This window comes from Acomys minous (assembly GCF_964271855.1).
Source record: "Acomys minous genome assembly, chromosome: 12".
NCBI lineage: Eukaryota > Metazoa > Chordata > Mammalia > Rodentia > Muridae > Acomys > Acomys minous.
Window position 1 is genome coordinate 91,295,784 of NC_140493.1, and position 21,116 is coordinate 91,316,899.

The 21,116-nt window shown below is 42.7% G+C and overlaps 1 protein-coding gene across 3 annotated transcripts in view; it reads right to left on the minus strand.

Annotated features, from left to right (window-relative positions):
- Positions 1–6,344: 6,344 nt before the first annotated feature.
- Positions 6,345–21,116, minus strand: part of TOP2A (DNA topoisomerase II alpha) — a 34,027-nt gene continuing 19,255 nt past the window's right edge. Inside the window, exons 21-35 of one of the 3 annotated variants that reach the window (XM_084803102.1) lie at positions 19,433–19,664; positions 19,140–19,274; positions 18,824–19,024; positions 17,601–17,796; positions 15,681–15,772; positions 14,916–15,065; positions 14,402–14,485; positions 12,792–12,974; positions 11,779–11,866; positions 10,648–10,800; positions 9,608–9,731; positions 9,448–9,491; positions 8,969–9,103; positions 7,583–7,785; positions 6,345–7,125 (exon numbers count right to left, since the gene is read on the minus strand). In XM_084803102.1, coding sequence (XP_084659228.1) covers positions 6,991–7,125; positions 7,583–7,785; positions 8,969–9,103; positions 9,448–9,491; positions 9,608–9,731; positions 10,648–10,800; positions 11,779–11,866; positions 12,792–12,974; positions 14,402–14,485; positions 14,916–15,065; positions 15,681–15,772; positions 17,601–17,796; positions 18,824–19,024; positions 19,140–19,274; positions 19,433–19,664 — 2,155 coding nt within the window. In that variant the 3' untranslated portion in view covers positions 6,345–6,990. Of the gene's footprint in view, positions 7,126–7,582; positions 7,786–8,968; positions 9,107–9,447; positions 9,492–9,607; positions 9,732–10,647; positions 10,801–11,778; positions 11,867–12,791; positions 12,975–14,401; positions 14,486–14,915; positions 15,066–15,680; positions 15,773–17,600; positions 17,797–18,823; positions 19,025–19,139; positions 19,275–19,432; positions 19,665–21,116 lie in introns of all 3 variants that reach the window. The other 2 variants (XM_084803101.1, XM_084803103.1) reach the window with 2 other exon arrangements.

The following is a 21,116-nucleotide window of genomic DNA, read 5'->3' on the forward strand; positions in this document are numbered from 1 at the left end:
TGGGTGTGGGAGATGCTGCCCTGGATAAAATCCAAGAAAATAGCACGTGGTTGGAACGAACCCTACATTCTGAAAACAGGATGTGAGGTGGAGCCCCATTGACCTTTGCCACTTGCTTCTGGCAGAGCTGCTGTCTGTCCTCTGTCCTCAGCCATGGGACTCAGGGTCACATCTCTCCTAACTGCTCAGCAGTGGTCCCAGCCCGTTGCCTCCATTGCGTCTGCTTCGTCAGCCTGGAAAAAGCCCACCAGACCCCACCCTGTGCCTGCAGGGAGTGGAAAAGTTCCAAAGTGATGGCCCAGGTGGGGCAGTAGGTGGAGAGCCCATGGTCACCCTGCCCTGGGGTCCCCTCCCCCACCACTAGCTGCTGATGCCAAAGGAGACTACAATCTCCAGGACCCGGTCCCCTTACCAGATAGCACTAGGCAGCCTGGGAGGTGTTGCTGACACTATCCAGTGCTGGTGGCAGTGGCCCTTCTTGAAGACAGACTGGGCTGAGAGGGTCCTCCCCTGTTTGTCTGTGTCCCAGACACCTCTATCTGTGGAGCCACAGTCCTGCACACACGGGCATGGACATGTTTGTACCTAGTTCATAGCAATGCTGTGACCGATACACAACAGCATTTGTTTAAATCTATCATCCATCAATCTATCAATCTATCAATCTATCTACCTATCTATCTATCTATCTATCTATCTATCTGTTTTTCCAGACAGGATTCCTCTGTGTAGCCCTGGCTGTCCTGGACTCATTTTGTAGACCAGGCTGGCCTCGAACTCACAGCAATCCACCTGCCTCTGCCTTCCGAGTACTGGGATAAAAGGCGTGTGCCACCATGACACCATTTTTCAAGATGAAACAAGCTAAAAAGCCCCAAGGCTGTATGAAGTCATTCCTGGCCATGAGGCTTTCTCACTGGTATTTCCGTATTTGCACCTAATTCCTACGTTCTCTCCCTTACTGCTTTTCTCCTCTGCACCAATCATTAGATATTTTGTCTGTTCAGCTAAGCATATAAGTGCTATTAGTGGTGGGACTTGGGATGTTTCCTTCCATGTCACCCCCAGCACCTACAACAAACACTTGGGGTCACAAAAGATACTCTGACATGTCCACTGGGTGGATAAAGGGCAGCGAGTGAGAGGACAGAGTGTCCCCAGCCCCTGCCAGCTGCTCACAGAGCTAGGAAGAATGAAGCAGAGTCCTGAAAGAAGTTTTTGGGGTGAATCCATTTCAGTGGTTATGGCTGTGTTCTGTCTGCATCCAGGTGCCAGCTGTGCGACTACTACCTTGAGAGTTGGAGGTCGCCAAGTTACCTGCGCCATGGCATGCACACTCAGAACAGGGAGTGGTTCTTACTCCTGCTGATCTGAAGTTTGCGGTTTCCAGGGTTTAAACATGCTCCACCTCACCAGCTCCCCTATCCCACGCCCTATACTGGGGAACTGGAGGTAGTACTCAGAGACTGGGGTATAGAAGGGCTTGAATGTTCACTAAGATTAAAAAAGATGTTTTTAAAAAGCATATGCACATGGGGTGGGGCTGTGCACATGTATATGGGTGCCTGAGGATCCCCTGGAGCTAGTTACAAGGGTTGTGAGGTGCCCTGGAGGGATGGTGGATTGTGCTGGGACCAGAATTTAGGATTTCAAGGTGAACATGTCATCTTAACCCGTGAGCCATCTCTCCAGCCCCTTGAATTAAAAAATAAAAAATATTGTGTGTGTGTGTCCCCCTACATGTGTGCCACCACATATATGTGGAGCTCAGAGGATAACTTTTAGGAATTAGTTCTCTTCCTCCTTGAATTCCAAGGTCTAAACTGAGGTGGTCAGGGGGCTTGTGTAGCAAGTTCTTTTAGCCCCAGCCATTTGTTGACTGACCCCTTTAAAAACAGGTGTTTTAGCCCGGTGTGGTGGCGCACGCCTTTAATCCCAGCACTTGGGAAGCAAAGGCAGGTGATCGCTGTGAGTTCAACGCCAGCCTGGTCTACAAAGTGAATCTAGGAATGCCAAGGGTACACAGAAAAACCCTGACTCGAACCCCCCCAAAAAACAAACCCTCCAACAAAAAACCCCAATAACAAAAACCCATTTGTTTTTGCATTTGTAGGTGTGTGTGTGTGTGTGTGTGATTTCTTTTTTGTTTACTTTTGGAGACAGGATTTCTCTATGTAGCCCTGGCTATCCTGAAACTTGCTCTGTAGGCCAGGCTGGCCTCCTGAACTCAGAGATCACCTGCCTCTCTGCCTCCTAAGTGCTGGGACTAAAGGCGTGCGCCACCACTGCCTGCTCTGTGTGTGTGTGTGTGTTTACATGTGAGTGTGTGCATTACAGCATGCACGTGGAGGCCATAGGACAGCTTCTGGGAATTATTTCTCTCCTTGAACCACATGGGTCTCAGGAATTGAACTAAGGTCATCAAACTAAGCCATTTCACTATCTGCACTCCATCTTAGAAAAAATTATTTGTTGTTTTGAGACAGGGTTTCTCTGTTATCTTGGCTGTCCTGAACTTGCTTGGTAGACCAGGCTGGCTTAGAATTCACAGAATTCAGTGATCCACCTGCCTCCCAAGTGCTGGGATTAACAGCATGCAACAGTACAATACCATGCCCAGATCATATTTTATTAAAAAACAGGCATACAGGTAGGTAGCCTGGGCTGGCCTTGAACACATGCTAGGGTCAAGAGGCGGCACTGGTGTGTGTGTGTGTGTGTATTATTATTAGGAATTGAATTTTGGGCCTCCTGCATACTTAGGAAGTACTGTACCAGTGACTCATATCCAGCTTGGGCTTGACTCTTCAAGAAGCATCCTTTGGGGATGGAGTGTTCCCTCAGTAATTAAGAGAACTTACAGAGGACCAGGTTTGGGTCCCAGTACTCACATTGCAACTCACAACCACCTGTAACTCCAGTTCTAGGGACTGAGTGTCTTTTCCTGGCCTCTGCAGGCACCAGGCACATGGGTGATACACATACATATATGCAGGCAAAACACTCATACACATAAAGTTTAAAGAAAAACAAAATAAAAAAGCATATTTCAAAGTCCTTCTCCCCAAAGCTCTGAATGGCTGGTGTTTGTAAATGTGTAAGTATAGGCAGCCGGGGGTACTACAAGCTGGAAATTCCTGAACTCTGGATGTTGAGAGAGGAGGAGTGCAAGTTCAAGGCCGTCCTGGACTATAGAGCAAGACTGTGTCTCAAAACAAAAACTGCATCTCTATGTGTATCTACATATACAAGCAGCCACAATGGCTACACACAGCATAGTCATGGCTGACAGTACCCCAGGTTTAGGATCCTGTAGTTAGGGCGGTCCTGAGAGCATTCTGAGGTCTTTCCCAGCATCTGGAAAGGATAATGCAGGCAGACCTGCAGGTCAGCCCAAAGGGAAGGCACTAGTGGACTACAGCCACGCCTCCCTGGCAGCAGTTCTCCACCCAAAGGACTAAGCTCCAAACAGGTCCTGCAGAGTTACTGAGTAACTGGGGTCAGAAGGCAAGGTCACCTGCAGACTGGGCCTCCTTCCTTCCAGCTAAAATAACATACTCTGGTATATCTTTTGATTTAAGGATGAATTGGGACAACCTCAGGTGAGTGAGTCTAACATTTTACACTGAAGAAACATCTGATTTTCCAGGAAAAATGTAAGAGGGAATATAAACAAAGCCTATGTTTGGAAAGATACCTCTTCAGTTTATAGTTAAGCATGAGATCCAGCAGTCCACTGCCAGGAATTCCACCCACGGTGAGAAAAAAAAAGTGAAACGGATCTGTACTATACAATTCACGACAGCTTTACTATAATAGGCCCGACTGGAAACAATCCAAGTGTCTATCAACAGGTGAATGGATCAACAAACCCATACAGTGGAATAATACTCAGCAATAATAAAAACAAACTATTTCTGTCTGTTTTGATAAGGGAACTAGTGACATATATAATGTGGGTACACTTTAAATCTTATTTAAAATTTTTATTTCATTTTAATTTAAAGGCTCTGTAGCAGGGCTAGGTGTGGTGGTGCATGCCTTTAATCCAGCACTCAGGGGGCAGAGGCAGGGGGATCGCTGAGCTCAGGACAGTCAAGGCTAACACAGAAAAACCCTGCCTTGAAAAACCAAAAAAGGCTGTATTCACAACCATGCTTGGTTGTTTCTTCATATAGATATGTCACTATATTTATTTAAAATGTTTCAAGTGCGCTCGCGTGCGTGCCTGCGTGTATGCACACACGAAGATCTTTTATCTGTTTTGAGACAGTCTCACTATGTAGCCCTGGAGACATGGAGAAAATCACTCTGTAGAGCAGGCTGGCCTCAAACTCAGAAATCCACCTGCCTCTGCTTCCCAAGTGCTTGGATTAAAGGTGTGTGCTACCTTGCCTGGCTTTATTTTATATTTTTAACTTTATGTGTGACTGTTTTGCCTGCCTGTGTGTCTGTGTGTCATGCATGCCAGCAATTTGAGTGCTTGATGCCCGAGGAGGTCAGAGAAAGTATCAGATCCCCCAGGACCTAGGTTTACAGTTGGAGTTGAACCACCACTGCAGGTGCTGGGAACTGAACCCCAGTCCTTTGCAAGAGCAAAAAGTGCTCTTAACCACTAGGCTATCTCTCCAGCCACCTAGTATTTATTTTTTAAAATCATTCTTTTTTTTAAAAAGATTTATTATTATGTATACAGTGTTGTCTGCATGTACACCTGCAGGCCAGAAGAGGACATTAGATCACATTATAGATGGTTGTGAGCCACCATGTGGTTGCTGGGAATTGAACTCAGGACCTTTGGAAGAGCAGTGCTCTTAACCACTGAGCCATCTCTCCAACCCATAAAAATCATTATTCTTATCATGATTAAAAATCTTTAAGACCAAAAAAAAAAAATAAATCTTTAAGACAAAAACAAAATGTTTTTTTTTGGGGTGGTGGTGGTGGTGGTAATTTTTTGAGACAGGGTTTCTCTGTGTAGCCTTGGCTGTCCTGGACACTCTTTGCAGACCAGGCTGTCCTCGAACTCACAGAGATCTGCCTGTCTCTGCCTCCCAAGTGCTGGGATTAAAGGCGTGTGCCACCACACCTGGCTAGTGAGATGTTTTGAATTTTACTCATATTGTAAAGGTAAAGGAGCTTGCCATACAAACCTGACAACCTGAGTTTGATCCCCAAAACCCAATTAAAGATGGAAGGAGAGAACTGACTCCACAAAATGGTCCTCTAACTACCATATGTTTGCCATGGCACATGTACCCCACCACACAATAATTAAAAAAAAAGAAAAAAAAGAAAAAAAGAAAAAAGAAAAAAAAAAAAGACTTACTCATTTATTTTATATTTATGAGTGCTGTTTTCATGCACCCCAGAAGAGGGAACCAAACCAAACCAAAAAAGGAAACTTAGGGGTGATACAAAGGTTTCAAATGCTGGATGTGGTGGCACAGGCCATGATGGTCAATCTGGGCTAGATAGCAGGAACCCATCTTAAAGAGAAAGCTGCTGTTTTCAGTCCCTAGGACATCTCCAGCTTTAGGGTGCTGTTAAAAGAAGTGTTTCTAGCCGGGCGTGGTGGCGCACGCCTTTAATCCCAGCACTTGGGAGGCAGAGGTAGGCGGATCGCTGTGAGGTGAGTCCAGGACGGCCAAGGCTACACAGAGAGACACTATCCTGGGAAAAAAACAAAAACAAAAACAAAACAACAAAAAAGAGGTGTTTCTAAGCCCACAATTCTGGGTTTTCTTTCTTAAAAACAGACAAAACAACCGAAATTTAACAGAGTGGCCTTGAACTCCTGACTCTGTTGCTTCCTTGTGCTGGGATTACAGGCAGATGCTACCATAGCATTTTAATGTACTGGAGACACAATTCAGGGCCTCAAGTACTCTGCCAGTGGAGGTTCATTCCTAGCATAACTGCATCTTTTGAAAAAAACTTTATTTTTCTCCCATACACTTGTGTTTTGCCTGCATGTATGTCTGTAGGTGTTGGATTTTGGAGTTTCAGACAGTTGTGAGCTGCCATGTGGGTGCTGAGAATTGAACTTGGGTCCTCTGGAAGAGCAGTCAAGTATTCTTAGCCAGAGTCATCTCTCCAGCCTCTGATACCTGAGTGCAGAGGACAAAGACATCTCAGTAGCCATGTATAAGATTCTAAGTAAAACTAAACCCAACTAGGTCAGGTCACATTGCTTCTCGTTTGGATACTGCACCTGTCAAAGGCAGGGTATGTCAGTATAGGCAGGATATGGCTGTAATAGTCCTGAAAAGGAAGCAAAGAGGGCTATATTTTGAACTATGGGAGAGGGTGTAATATGGGTTAAAATAAGAGGAATGAATGGCTTACAATGTTTAAAACATTTATTAAAGTACAAAATTGTTGGAATTAAGCAGAATAGAAAGACATATTAAATATTTACAGAAGACATTGATAATAGTATGTAAGTAACACACAACAGCACAGACAGGTCTCAACCTTCATTCCCAAGTTAGGATCACAGAAACTTCGTGGCTTACACCTCAGGGCCGAGCGTGGAGATGGAGAGTTGAGCAGTCCTGCCCCCTCCCTGTAATCTAGAACCACCATAGTCCTTCCTATGTGACTGGACTCTACCTATAAAGCTGAAAACCCAACGCCAAGCTACCTCATTTTAGCAGAAATAGGAAAGGAGGCAGAAGTACTTTTGACAATATTGCTGAAATGACCATATATTATGTGGAATCCAAAAGAATTTCTAGCCAGATTTTAGAGACCAGAGAAAACATATAAAACACAGACAAATCAGAGAAGAAAACAATGCTCATGAGATGGTCATTATGGATACAGTATGTTGAGTACAAAGTTGAAGGCCAGGTGGGCCCTATTCATTTGGATAGTCTTATTTAAAAGTCTCTCCTAAACTGAACTCACAGGGGGTTAAGGAAGAACTTTGAGAAACTTTAAAACTGACCTGGCTCACTCAAACCATTCCTAAAACAGCCTTGAGACTTAGAAAAGGTCGTCCTCGTCTTTGTCTGACTCCTCCAGGTACTTAATAGGCTTCCTTGCCCGTCTAGACTTTGCTCGAGGTGCCACGGTGTCATCCACGTCCAGATGGAAATCCTGGCTCTCTGCCTTGGGTTTCTAAAGAGAAAATGCAAGTAATTTGCATATTGCTGATATGACAGGGTCATTCCACACTGCTCCAGAGTTCTCCTCCATCTTCTACTAAGTAGTAAGAAAAAAGGCCCAAAGCAACCATCCCACCGACTGACAGATTTAACTTTTCTACAGCTAAATTACACATGGTACAAAGTAATAAACTCAGAAGCTTAAATTTACTTCCTTAGAAATAAATATGGAGCTGAGTGTAGTGGCGCATGCCTTTAATCCCAGCACTTGTAAGGCAGAGGCAGGTGGATCACTGTGAGTTCGAGGCCAGCCTGGTCTACAAAGCGAGTCTAGGACAGCCAAGGCTACACAGAGAGACCCTGACTTGGAAAACCAAAATAAATAAATAAATATGGAAAATTATAGGCAAAACCAAAGTTAGATGTTTCAAAGTATCTAGAGTGGAAGGGTTGAGCAGTGATATAGGTACCTTGCTTGTGGCAGCTTTAGAAATTACTTTCTCAAAATCAGAGTCAGAATCATCAGAAGACAACTGCTGCTTCCTTTTGCGGCTGTTCTTGGCTTTGGCGGGAACAGGCTTTTCAGGGACTTCAACACTCAAGGATGGATCTGACTTGGCTGCCTTTGGTGCAGCTCTCTTTTTGGTACCAGCAGAAGAGCTTGAAGATTGGCCTGTAGGTCAACATGGGAATCAGCCATAATCACTCTTTTGGTCAGTTTCCCTATGAATTCTCTTTTTAAAAATATTTTAAAAATTATTTATTTAATGGCCGGGCTACAAAAGTGAGTCCAGGACAGCCTAGGATACATATAGAGAAATCCTGTCTGGGAAAAAAAATTATCTATTTATTATGTATACAGTACTCTGCATGACAGAAGAGGGCATTAGATCTCATTATAGATGGTTGTGAGCTACCATGTGGTTACTGGGAATTGAACTCAGGTCCTCTGGAAGAGCAGCCAGTGCTCTTAACCTCTGAGTCATCTCTCCAGTCCCCCCCACCCCCCACCAATTCTCTTAAGTCTCTCAAATGCCTGGAGGTCACCAATTAAGCTGGACTGGCCAGCAAGAAAGCCCTAGGGACTGAGTGTTCCATGTCCCAGCACTGGGATTACAGCCATACACCACTCTGTTTATACGTGCTGGGCATGGACTCCAAGGCGTCATGTAATCTAGGGCAGCAGTCTACCAAGTAGCCACATGCCCAGCCTTGATTTCTAAGTCATCCTACATGGATCACTCCAATTGCTTATAAATTCTTTCCTTATTCATAGAAATGAGCTAGATAATATCTGGAATCTGGGTAATATATTACATTTAAACTACTTCTTAAAAAATTTATTTATTACTTATATAGTAATATATAAGTAGTGCACACCTGCATGCCAGAAGAGGGCATCAGATCACATTACAGACAGTTGTGAGCCACGATGCAGTTGCTGGGAATTGAAGTCAGGACCTTTGGAAGAGCACCCAGTGCTTAACCACTCCAGTCTCTTTAAACTACTTTTAATTTTATTTTTAAAATTATTTTTATTTTATGTGCATTGATGTTTTCGCTACATATCTGTGTGACGGTGTCAGATCTTCTAGAACTGGAGTTAGACAATTGTGAGCCACCATGTGGTTGCTGGGAATTGAACGTGAGACAGTATACTCCTAACCACTGAGCCATCTCTCCAGCCCTCACTATTTTTTATATTTTACTTGATAATAAAGATGTAAAAGACACAACTCTCAGTTGGATAATGTATAATCTCATCATCAATAGACATTTTCAGAATGTAAAATTAAGCTTGACTTGGAAAAATCAGTTAATTGTAATAATTAAGCTTCTAACAGGTCCAGGCTTACTTTTGGCTGCTGTCTTCTTCACTGCCAAAGTCTGTTTGGAGGTCGGCTTTATCTGTTTAGGTTCAGCTGGGAAGTCAGCAGCAGGAGCACTAGGAGACGCTGGCACACTGTCTTCAGCATCACTTTCAAGGTGAACTACTTTAACAGGAATGGAGACAGTCACACCAGCAACTGAAAACATCTCTGATGCTGTGTCCCTGATGTGTATTCCCATTCTAACTGACTTTCTTGGAATAATTTAAATATTCTTAGAACTTAGTTGAATTTTGAAATTTTAGTTTTGGGGGAGGGACAGAGCCTTGATATATATTACAGGTTGGCCTTGAACTTGCACTCCTGTCTCTAAGTCCTGAGAGCTAAGAGTACTATGCTTGTTTATGTGGGTGCTCTGGACTGAACTCATCTTCATACTTGCTTAGCACACACGTGACTGATTGAGTCATCTCCAATAAGCACGCAGTCATTTCCCTTATACATACCAGACACGGCACTTTTCTGTGGCTTCGGTGTTCTTTTAGTATTTCTAAAAAACGAAACAAAACCACTCAGAAGGCATCCTGACAACCAATTCTACATGTGTAGAAACAACAAAGATAAATAAATACACCAATGATTAAATTTGTTAGATAAAATACTTACTTTGAGGGAGTTTTGGTCTTAGGTGGACTAGCAGCTAAGGGGGAAAAATCTTCATCTTCATCCTTTTCATCAAAACTTGAGAAATCTTCATCTGAGTCTAAATCCACAGTGAATGGGGCTTTTGCTGTTGAACACACACACAAGGAACCAAACAGGATACAGTCACTTAAACATAAAATGACTTAGCTTTGTGTGTGTGTGAACCATAGCAATCATTTTATCTTATGTGTATAAGTGTTTTGCCTGAATATATGTCTCTGTATGATATGCATGCCTGATTCCAGAGGAGGCCAAAAGAGAGAATTAAATCCCCTCGAACTTAAAGTTACAATCGGTAGTGTGCTATTATGTGTGTGCTGGGAATTGAAACCAGGTCCTTTGGAAGAGCTGCCAGGGCTAGTTTTTTTTTTCCCCCTTCCATCCAAAACACAGTTTCTTTGTGTAGCTCTGGCTGTCCTGAAAATCACATTGTAGAGCAGGCTGGCCTTGAACTCAGAGATTTGCCTGCCTCTGCCTTGGCCTCCTGAGCATTGGGATTAGTTTACCATCACTGCCCACCACAGCCAGTGCTCTTAACCATTAAGCAATCTCTCCAGGCCCTGAGTGTACACACACACACAATTTATTTATTTGTTATGTATACAACATTCTGCCTGCATGTACACCTACTCGCCAAACAAGGCACCAGATCTCATTATAGATGGTTGTGAGGCACCATGTGGCAGGAATTGAACTCAGAACCCCTAGAAGGGCAGACAGTGCTCTTAAACCCTGAGCCATCTCTCCAGCTCCCTGACTATTTATGAGTATGTATAAGCTTCAGCTTTACTACATTTTTTTTCCTTTTTTTTTTTTTTGAGACAGGGTTTCTCTGTGTAGCCTTGGCTGGGCTGGACTCCCTCTCTAGACCAAGCTGGACTTGAACTCAGAGATCCCTGCCTTTGTCTCCCAGGTGCTGGGATTACAGACGTGATCCACCACCACCCAGCAGTCACTCAAGTCTTAGATGGCATAGCTGGAACAAGCTGTAGTTTCCTTACTTGCAGCTCTTCGAGGATCTCTTTCTCGTGGAGGGACATCAAAATTACTTTCATTACTGCTCATATCTGATTCAGAATCAGACCAGGGGTTTTTCTTTTTCCCTTTTTTGATAGGCTTAAATGGCAATACAGTTTGCTTCTTTGCTATGGTGCCTAGAAGGGAAATAGAAATTTATACTTTAAAAAGAGTTTTATAATATTACATTTGTGTGTGTGTGCATGCACTTGAGTGGAGGTCAGACATCTTATTGGAGTTGGTTCTCTCCTTCTGCTCTGTGTGTTATAGAAATCAAACTCCGGTTCGTAGTCTTGGTGGTAAACTTCTGTACATGTTAAGCATCTCAATGGCCCAGAAATTAACTATACTGATACGCTCTGGCACCTTCATCATCTATATACTGTAATGATGCCTGAGGAACAAGCACGAGTGGAAACAGATCCACTTTCTGGTCCTAGAGTGCATAGAGCTTGCTCATTTAAACCACAAGTAAATGATGTATTTATAGTAAACAGTGAGATACAAATGTCATTTTGTTGCTGTTGTTTTCTGAGACAGGGTTTCTCTGTGTAGCCTTGGCTGTCCGAGACTCACTTTGTGGACCAGGCTGGCCTCAAACTCACAGAGATCCATCTGCCTCTGCCTCCCAAGCGCTGGGATTAAAGGCGTGCGCCACCACGCCCAGCGAGATACAAATGTCAAAACATCAAAGCTCCCTGAGAAATAGATGTCTGAGCTGAGCTTGGGAGGTCACTAGGAGAGAATTCTTGTTCTTTATGTCACCCATGTTTGCTCACACAGATTGGTCAGTCTCAGTATTTATAATTTGCTCTTACATATCCCTTTCATAGGCTGTTGAAGCCAAGAAAAGACAAAAAAACAGGAATTCCTGGAAAAAAGGTGCAGACCTATTTTAGACCCCAACTAATGAATTCAAGTCACTAAACAACTATATTACAAGAATCTTTTCTAAAACAAACCAAACATCAAGGACAATATAAGGTTCAAATATAATTCATGGACCACCTTCCTTTACAATACTTAGTTCAACTCTACAAAAACACTGAATATCTATATAGAATAATTAACAGTTTAATCTTGAGTTTATACCATCTTGCCCAACACTGCGATACCTGGCTCTTTCTTCTGCTTCTTCTCTAATCTTTGCTTTAGTCCTAGTTCCACACCATCCTCAGTGGATACACCCTCAGCGTTTTCACTCTGAAAGACAGCAACATGTAAGAAACAACAAAACCCAGCAACACAAAAACATTCTACTTCTCTCTTATTATTTGGAATAATAAAGTTAAATACTCAGCATACATAGACATAAGTACAGTGAAAGAATATGCTTTCTTTGGGTTTTGGTTAAGAGATCTAAAATAACCCAGGCAGTGGAGGCGCATGCCTTCCCAGCACTTGGGAGGTAGACACAGGTAGATTACTGTGAGTTTCAGGCCAGTCTGGTCTACATAGTAAACTCCAGGACAGTCAGAGCTATATAGTGAGACCCTGTCTAGAAAAAACAAAACTAACAAAAGCAAAGAAATCTAAAATAAAGGGCTGGAGAGATGACTTGGTGGTGAAGAGCACTGGCTACTTATTCCAGAGGACCAGGGTTCAATTCCAAGCCCCTATATGGAGGCTCATACCATCTGAACCCCAGTTCCAGGGAATCCAATGTACTCTTCTGGTTTCTGTGGACACTGAATGTATGTGGTACAGACACACATGAAGGCAAAATACCCATAGATATAAAATATTAAAAGAGAGCCAAATAAAGGTATAGTTATGATCTTTAATATTTAAATACTAAAAACCAAACAAAACAAAAATCAAACAAACTGGGCACTTGAGAAAGGAAAACTAGATAAAGGATAAACTCCAAATAGGCATAGAAATTTGGATATAATTTGCTACACATAAAGGCCATTACACAGAGAAACCCTGTGTTAAAAAAAAAAAGCAAAAATAAAAGAAAAAAGTATTATATTTATTTATTATTAGAGGCCAGTTCTTTTCTTCCACCATGTGAGTCCCAGGGATTAAATTTAGGTTAGTAAGGCTTGGGGGCAAACCTTTACCTGAGCCATCTCACTGGTACTAATTTGCCAATTTCTAAAGAAAAATTGGCTTAAACTATTACCTTAATTTTCTTTTTAATTTTCTTCTCTGCTTCTGCTTTCATCTCCACAGTCACTTGAGGAATAACTCTTTTTCCCCGAGGAGAAGGCAAGACTTCAGACATTTGTGCTTTCTTCCCCTTTCCTTTTCCCCCCTTTCCAGGAAGTCCTACTTGTTCGTCTTGCTTTTCCTTGGCTTCGACAGCCTACGGAAGGGAATTGTGAGAACAAATGTGTAAGTGAATAAAACATAACACCTAAAAAGCAACAGTTAAACAAACAAGCAATTTAAGATATAGCCATGCCTAAAAGTGAATTAACTCCAGCCCTTTCTTCTGTAAAAATATTAACTTTAGTATATTCTTGCCATCATTTACTTTATGCTATTTAATAATTTATTCATTTCCTTCTCTCTTTAAAAATATTATTATCAGCTGGGTGTGGTGGTGTACTCCTTTAATCCCAGCACTTGGGAGGCAGAGGCAGGAGGATCACTGTGAGTTTGAGGCCAGTCTGGTCTACAAAGCGAGTCCAGGATAGCCAATGCTACACAGAGAAACCCTGTCTCAAAAAATATATATTATCATTGCTATATGGTTGTGTGCGTTCATGTACACACCAGAGGACCACTTTGTGGAGTCCCTTTGCTCCTTCCACAGCAACTGGGCTCTGGGGCTTTTCTTGCTGAATTCTCTGCTTTTGTTTCCATGTTGTACAGGATGGCCTCCAAGTTCCTGTGTGTACCACACCCTGCCTAAAACTCAAAGTGATCCTCCTGCCTCTGCTCCTCCAGTGCTGGGATTAAAGGTGTGTGCCACCCTTACCCAACCAGTGTTTTTTTGTTATTTTTTTTGAAGTGCTAAGTATAGAGAGCAAAGTTTGCACATGTATAGTGAGTGCTCTACAACTGTATTATATCCACAGCCGGCTTTTGACAGGCTCTTACTACATATATAGCTTAGGCTAGCCTTGAATACACTACGTAGCCCAGGCTAACCTTAAACTTGTGATGCTCCTGCCTTAGTCTGAGAGTATAGGGTTATTGTCTAGGTGGCTATCACATCCAACTTTGTCATTACTTTGGAATGGATTTTTTTCTTCCTATATTTCTTCTTTTATCAAATGTGACGCTTCTCTCTCTCTCTCTCTCTCTCTCTCCCCAAAGTTTTTCTGTGTAGCTTGGCTGTCTTGTGTCTTGTACTCTGCAGACCCTACTGCCCTAGAACTCACAGTGATCCGCCTGCCTTAGAGGGCATTAGATCACATTACAAAAGGTTGTGAGTCACCATGTGGTGGCTGGGAATTGAACTCAGGACCACTGGAAGAGCAGTCATTGCTCTTAACCTCTGAGCCATCTCTCCAGCCCCGTCATGTTTCTTTAAAAAAGGCATGTTGCACATTCTGGTCAGATTGCTCAGTGGTTAGGAGACTTTATTGCTCTTGCTGAGGATGAGTTCAGTTCTCAGCACTGGGTGACTCACAACTGCCTGCAACTAAAGCTCTAGGAGAGTGGCATTTTGGCTTCTGGGCACCTGCACTTACCACGCATACATAACTATAAGCAAAATAAATAATTAAGAAATGTTATGTTGCTAGATTATAAATATAAACATAGGCTTTATAAAGAACATACCTCCAGTTCTTCAATAAAAACAGCCAGATCTTCCTTCCACAAATCTGATGGGCTCTTTTTCTTTAATGTGTTGAGCTCTTGTTCCTTTATAACATTACCAAAAATTGAGTTAGTAAATATGTACAAATATTATTATTACTTTTTGGAGACAGGTTTCTCTGTGTAGCCCTGGACCCACTTTGTAGACCAGGCCGGGCTTGAACTCAAGAATCTGTCTGCCTCTGCCTCCTGAGTGCTGGGAGGTACGCCACCACACCTGGCACAAACAGTTTTTGTTGTTTTTTTTCTTTTTCGAGACAGGGTCTCTCTGTGTAGCCTTGACTATCCTGGACTCACTCTGTAGACCAGGCTGGCCTCAAACTCACAGCAATTCACCTGCCTCTGCCTCCCAAGTGCTGGGATTAAAGGCGTGTGCCACCACCGCCCAGCTCACAAATAGTATTTTAAAACAGAACATGATTTTTTTTTCATAAGAATATTAAACATCAACCATCCCATCCTATCTATAACTTACCTTTTCATTTCTTTGTTTGCATAGCTCATCTTTCTTTTCCTTGGTTAGATACCAAAGGGGCATATCAAGAAGGTAGTTGAAGGTTGGTCCAGATTCTGTTACAGAATCACTGTTTTCATTCTCACTTTCTTCATCTTCTTCATCTGGAACCTAAAGGATGAATCAAAATATAGAGTATGAATACAAAGATACAGGTGCTTTGATTTTTGTACTTGTGACCTCTAGAAATGCTTGAAAATAGCCGGGCGTGGTGGGGCACACCTTTAATACCAGTACAGGGGAGGCAGAAGCCTTTTTTTTTAAAAAATTATTTATTAGTACATGATTGCCTATCTGCACGTACACACACATGCCAGAAGAAGGCATCTGTTCACATTATAGATGGCTGTGAGCCACCATGTGGTTGCTGGGAATTGAACTCAAGACCTCTGGAAGAGCAGTCAGTGCTCTTAACCTCTGAGCCATCTCTCCAGCCCCCTTTTTTTGGTTTTGTGAGACAGGGTTTTCTCTGTAACTCTGGCTGTCCTAGACTCACTTGGTAGACCAGGCTGGCCTTGAACTCACAGAGATCCACCTGCCTCTGCCTCCAAGTGCCGGGATTAAAGGCATGAGGCACTATGCCTGGCTAGTTTTAATTAAAATTTTCTTTTCCTTTTTGTTACTATATGTATGGGATGCTCTGCCCTGAATGTCAGAGCCAATAGACAAATAAATAGATGATTCAGTTGGAGCTTAGCAAGTGGGTAAAAAAATAAAAAAAATTACCTTTTGTTGAGCTTCTTTCCAGGCTTTCACAGGATCAGAATCATACCCTCTCTGAATGAGAACTTTAATTAATTCTTTTTTAGGTTTATTTTCTGTTAAAAAAAAAAAAGATAAGTAAGACTTTAGAATGGTAAGGTGTTTCTACTACATTAAGTCAAAAGATTAAAACTGGAACATTTGAGCCAGAAGGTGGTGATGCACACCTTTAATCCCACCCCGCACTTGGGAGGAGGAGAAGGCAGGTCTCTGTGAGTTTGAGGCCAGCCTGATCTATAGGGCAAGTTCTAGGACAGCAAGGGCTACATAGAGAAATCTTGTCTCGAAAAATAAACACCCACCCCCCTCAAAGAACTCTGGAAATTCAATTGTTAATGTTTGCCTATGTTTCTGTCTAGATCTGTAAACCAAGACAAAGGTAAATTACCAGGGAACGTTAGACCACAGATGAGGCTGAAACCTGTATAATTCTCAAAACAGAAAAGGTTTTTACAGACAGGTCTTCTCTGTGTAGCCTGTGTTGGGATTAAAGGCATGTGCCACCACACCCAGCCCACTCAACACTTCCCTGGACTAGGTTTTAGCAGTTTGCTAAGTTTGATTCTCTCAATCACAGTACCACACAACATTTGTCCCATTTCTCTAGGACGTCTGTCTTTCAGTGTGTCTGCTGCAGTCAACTATGCTTTCAGAGACAGTAGTCGTCCCTACAATATAGTTTTGGAGTATCACCCTTCACCCTTTATGTAACATGGGTTTCATGGTATGTTTTGTTTTGAGACAGGGTTTCTCTGTGTAGCCTGGCTGTCCTGAACTCTGTAGATCAAGCTGGCCTCAAATGGCGCCTGTTTCTGTCTCCTGAGTGCTGGTATTAGCTGCCTGGTTTAGGGTTTAGTTTGCTTGTGGTTGTGTGTGTGTATTTTGAGACAAGGTTTATCTGTGTTAGCTTTGGGTGTCCTGGACTCACTTTGTAGAGCTGGCTGGCTTCAAACTCACCTTCCTCTGCCTCCTAAACTCTGGGACTACAAGCTTGTGCCGTGTCTGGCTGGCTTCAGTTTTATATATATTTTGCCTACATTTATGTATGGGCACCATCCTGGTGCCTGAGCAGGTCAGAAGAGGCATCAGATCCCCTGGGACTGGAGTTATGGATGGTCGTGAACCACCATGGATGTGGTGCTGGGAACGGAACTTGGGTTCTTTATAAAAGCAACAAGCGCTGTAACCACTGAGCTCTCTAACTCTTTGGATTATATATTCAGACCCTGCACACTTATTCTGCAAGAAGACTGCGCCATCCTAGTATTTCCTAATTCTGGATCGCCAAATACACCCCCTCCTTTTTTCCATTCAAGTCATGTCCAGTATCCATTTTAGCCTTGCCTGAAACAATAGCATTTGTGAAGTTAAGGTGGGGATATGCTAGTGCTTTAAGTAGGTATGGAAATAAACATTAAGTATTAAGATTAGTTCTCTTCTTGTGCGCAATTAGTTATGCCAAGTCTTCTTCCTAGACAAGGTCTCATGTGTTTCATGCTGGCTTAAAGCCCACCATATAGCTGAGGATGGCCTTGATCCCCCTGCTTCCCCCTAGCACTGGGGTTACAGTGTGAGCCAGCACATGAATTGATGCAGTTGTTGAGTTTGGAACCAGGACCCAGGGGATGTCAGGAAAGCATTCTACCACTTTGACCTACACCCCATCCCCACACGAGGTCTTATTTTCTAGTTCCTTCTTACCTAATCATTATTTCAGTCTCGATTTTTTTTAGATGCTCAATCTAGGGGAATAAAGCTAATGCAGAGTACATGCTTAGCAACTACAAGGCCGTGGATTTGAGTCCTGGTACCACTAACGCCCTACAACAACAATAGTAAACATTCTATCTCAAACTTTTAAGTATTTACTAGACATTTACATACCAATGATTATTTTGCCATCTATTTTCTCTAATATAAAACGAGCTTGATTATTCAGTTTAGAAGATTCTGCACCAAGCATTCCTAGAAGCCATTCTTTTCTTAATCCGTAATATTTAAGCCTGAGCTCAAAGAAGTCTCTTAGAATATCCAACACCGTGTCATATTTCTTTAAGCAGCCTACATGGTCAAAAAGTACCTGGAAAAGAAAAGCAAGATTCAAGCTATAAATCAGTAAACTGGGTAACCTTTATAAAAGTTTCCTGATATACCCTTTAAAATTGATATTAATTAAACAAAGATCTTGCCACGTGTGGTGGCGCATGCCTTTAATGCCAGCTTTCAGGAGGCAGAGGCAGGCGAGTCTCTGTGAGTTCAGAGCCAACCTAGTCTACAAAGGGAGTCCATGACAGCCAAAGCTACACAGAGAAACTGTTTCAAAAAACAAAAAAATTAACATTCGTGAATGTATGCCTGCATGTATACATGTGCAACATGTGTGCTCGTAATGCTATTCCATGGAGGCTAAAAGATGACCTGGCAATCACTGAGAACTGAGCCAGACAGTTGTGAACTGTCATGTGATGCTGAGAACTGAAACCAGATCCAGTGTACAAGTGCTAAGAGTTCTTAACTGCAGAGCCATCTCTCCAGTAGCCTTCTTACTCTGCCCTCCCAACAAGACAGGGTTTCTCTGTGTAACCTTGGCTGTCCTGGACTCACTTTGTAGGCCAGGCTGGCCTCGAACTCACAGCTGGGATTAAAGGCATATGCCACCACACTCGGCTCTCCAACCTTTCTTTCTTTCTTTTTTTTTTGTGGTTGTTTTTTTTTTTTTTTTTTTTTTTTTTTTGAGACAGGGTTTCTCTGTGAGGCCTTGGCTATCCTGGACTCCCTTTGTAGACCGGGCTGGCCTCGAACAGCCATTCTTTTTTTTTTTTTTTGAGACAGGATTTCTCTGTGTGTAGCTCTAGCTCTCCTGAAACTCACTCACTGCAGACCATGCAGGCCTCTGCCTCCAAAGTGCTGGCTTACAGGCATGCACCACTGCCCAGCTAGCCAGCCTTTCTTTTTGAGACAAGGTCTGACTATATACCCCAAGATAGCCCTGGAATTCATAGTGATCCTCCTCTCTCTGTCTCCTGAGTGCTAGGATTATTAGAGGGGGGGGCAATATGCCCAGTAATATTAGCTCTGAAATATTATCTCTTATAAGCAACACATACCATAGAGTTGCAAGTGAGAGTAGTCTGGAGTTTGAAGACTTTGTGTAGTCCCACTCTCTCTGCTTCTGCCAATTTTTCTTCAGTCATCTTTACGATGAACTTCACAGTGGTGTCTGTATGATATTCCCTGTAGTCTGTTATGAGAGGAGGTGTCTTCTCTGTGCCATTCAACATGGGTTCTAGAACCTGTTCTTTGTATGTCTATAAAACAAAACAAAACACAACAATCCTTTGGGTAAGGAGTCTTTTGAATAGTCAGTCAACAGCAACAATAATATCTTTCTCTTGAAAAACCATGAAACCAATGGCCATTTACCTGAGTCCACGTTCTGATGGGAAGCTCTGAGATTTCAATGGTTGTGGAATTCAGAATAGCGACTTCTCCATTAATCACGTAGTGATTTGAAGCCAGTTCTTCTATAGTACCTTTGAAATTCTTGTAACTTGGGAGCTAAATTAACAACAAAAGTTTTCTAAATGTTAAATCACAAATATGTTCAACAAACAGATCTAAACTATGAAATAAATCTTGTAACTGTATACTCTGTACCGTACAATCTATTCAACTATGCCTGAGGAAAATCAAAGTTCCTAACTCAGAGCACTCACCATGGGCAGAGGCTCTTCTTCATCCAACAGTCGCCTGATATTATTTACGACTTCACGGACATCAAAGTTGGGGATTTTGCAGGACCACCCAGTACCTATCCCCTCAGCGCCATTTATCAGCACCATGGGTATAATAGGAATGTACCATTCAGGTTCAACACGCTGGTTGTCATCATATAAAAACCTCAATGTGTGATCATCTCTTGGTGGAAATAACAACCGAGTCAAAGGGCTAAAGAAAGCAAAGAATATCATTTAGCAAAATGGCCTTGACACTTCTCACATTCAGTTGGGCATGGGGGCACATGACTGCTCTTGGGGAGCAGAGGCAGTAACAGGCAGCTTCTAAGTTCCAGGTCAGTCAGGGAACATGAGACCTTGTTCCAAAACCAAAACCAAGCAAACCCTCTCAAGCTCATGATTTAGTACAGGTGAACAGATAATGAACATGTATTCTGCCTGGCAGAGTGCTAAGAAGGAAAATTAAGCAAAAGAATTATTACTTGGGGTGCTAAGCAGTGAGTACTGTAGTAATACATCTGTAATCCTGGTACCTGGAGAGGAGGATTTTGATTTGGAGGCTTACCTTGGACATATATTAAGACTGCTTAAAACAACAACAACAAACCTAAATCAAAACCAAACCAAATGAAAAGAGTGGGGCTGAGCTGATAGCTCAGTTCATATGCTCAAGGTCTTGATTTTCAGCCCTAGAGCAGCCCACATTCAATCATAACTCTAGTGCTGGACAGGTGAAGACAGGTGGGCTAGCGCAGCAAGTTCTAGGTCAGAAGAGGTGCTATCTTTAAAAAAAAAAAAGAGAGAGAGAGAGGAAGAAGCCAGGTGTGGTGGTGAGCGCCTTTAATCCCAGCACTTGGGAGGCAGAGGCAGGCAGATAGCTGTGAGTTCAAGGCCACCCTGGTCTACAAAGCTAGTCCAGGATAGCCAAGGCTACACAGAGAAACCCTGTCTCGAAAAACAAACAAACAACAACAAAACAAAAGAAAGAAATAAAGAAAGGGGGTGTTGGAGAGGTGGCTCAGAGGTTGAGAGCACTGGCTGCTCTTCCAAAGGCCCTGAGTTCAATTCCCAGCAACCACTTGGTGGCTCACAACCATCTATAATGAGATCTGGTACCCTCTTTTGGCATGCAGGCACAACACTTTATACATAATAAATAAATCTTTAAAAGGGGGGGGGCCCAGATGGCTCCCTAGATTGCCCACATATGCATGTACGCACACAAAAGAATGCTAAAGTGGACAGAGTGTTAAGAATTAAGGTATGAGGCATGTGCCTGTGGGAAGCTGATTACAAGAGGATTACTTCAGTCCAGGAGTTAGCTCAACCTGGGCAACACATAAATTCCTGTTTCTCTTTTTTTAAATCTCCGTGTATACATGTTGAGTATGTGTGTAGGTAACGTGTATATGTATGTGTAGAGACACACATGAGGAGGTACAAGGACAACCCTGGATGTCAGTCCTTGACGTCTACCTTTTTGAGGCAGGGTCTCTTTTGTTTGTTATTGTGTATGCCAGGTTAACTTGTCGTCGACCCCCTCTCTTATAGGGATACTCCTGCCTTCACCTTCCATTATGCCACCAGAGCACCAGGATTACACGTATGTGCTACGTACGGCACTCAGCTTTATATGGGTTTGGGACTCAAACTCAGAACCCCA